A 1271-nucleotide genomic window follows, 5' to 3' on the forward strand; every position below is an offset into this window, starting at 1 on the left:
CTGTCTAGAGGCTGTTGAGAGCGTGCTCACGCAGATGAGGGTCCTGCGAAGACGTCATGGTAGGGGTTGCCGTCGTGTCTCAGGTGCTTGTGTGGCGCCTCACTCGGCCGGTAGCATCGTCCAGAGAGTCTCATTTGTCCATCTTTCCACTGAAGATTTCGCAATATATCGAATCTCGCGTCTTTAGGTCGGGGCGAGGGCCCGGCATACGCTCCGGCCTGATCTTTGCTCTGTCCGGGTCTGTCCGAACGAGAATCTGTGCCGCGATCCGTTCGTTGTGTCCGGGCTCCGCGTGAGAATCGGGACCGAGCCTCCGCCGGTAGCAGCATCAACTTCATGCACGCATCCAAAATTAATGGCTGTGAAGCTAAAGTAACCCAAGAAAGGTACATTGGCTCTACCAAGCGACGACAAGCCTGGTCAACTCTTTATCCTCATCTTCGTCACGTACTTGAGATACAGCTGCTCTTCTCCCTCGACCACGATGGCCGCTGAAACAGAGGTTCTCGCTCCCGCGGAGGGGTCCAAGGTGGAAAGACTCCTCCATAATCCTTGGACACAGATCGTTCTTTCCTCTCTTACTTTGTTCTACAACCCAGGCATGTGTAATGGCCTCACCGGCATGGGCGGACCTGGTCAGGTTGGTGCACTGTCGCTGCCAACTCTTACATGGCCACGCACGCCTGCACCCCCAGCGCGGCCCTCCTCCTCGTGGGTGCTTTTTACAAGTATCTGGGTCTTCGTACATCCCTTCTGCTAAGTGGCTAGACGTATGCGCTCTATGCCGGGTCGTCGCTTTACTGCAACCGCTCCCAAAACGGTCCCTTCGTCATCGCCGCTGGTGCCCTGGTCGGCGTTGGTGCGGCCTTCTTCTGGGTTGCCCAGGGCACCGTCATGGTGACTTACACAAATGAAGGCCCGCGACGACGCGAGATTGGCCCCTTCTGGGTCGTCTTCAACCTCGGCGGCGCCATCGCTTCGCTGATTAGCTTCGGCCTGAACTTTCGATCCGCTTCGGGTTCCGTCACCGACTCTACCTACATCGCTTACATGGTCGTTATGCTCTTCGGCTGGGGGCTCTAGACGCTAGTATGCTCGACTGAGACTCTGTCCACGAAGTATACGGGCAGCCGCATCGCCCGCGAGTCCAAGGCCATTACCTGGGCCAGCCTGCGCAAATCGGTTGTGCAGCGCCACGATTGTCTTTGACTGGAGGATTGTCAGGACCCCTGCGGAGCCACCAAGGGCCTGCCAAGCTAAGGGGCTGGCTA

At 57.7% G+C, this 1271-nt stretch overlaps 1 protein-coding gene across 1 annotated transcript; it reads left to right on the plus strand.

The window, feature by feature from the left end:
• Window positions 1–484: 484 nt before the first annotated feature.
• D7B24_003857 (uncharacterized protein) lies at window positions 485–1083 on the plus strand (the record flags this gene model as incomplete). Its single annotated transcript, XM_028638043.1, has 2 exons — window positions 485–640; window positions 769–1083. The coding sequence occupies 2 exons, from the start codon at window positions 485–487 to the stop codon at window positions 1081–1083; spliced, it is 471 nt and encodes a 156-aa protein (XP_028490505.1).
• Window positions 1084–1271: the final 188 nt, after the last annotated feature.

The sequence above is a fragment of the Verticillium nonalfalfae genome (genome assembly GCF_003724135.2).
Source record: "Verticillium nonalfalfae strain VnAa140/NRRL 66861 chromosome Unknown scaffold_213, whole genome shotgun sequence".
Lineage (NCBI taxonomy): Eukaryota > Fungi > Ascomycota > Sordariomycetes > Glomerellales > Plectosphaerellaceae > Verticillium > Verticillium nonalfalfae.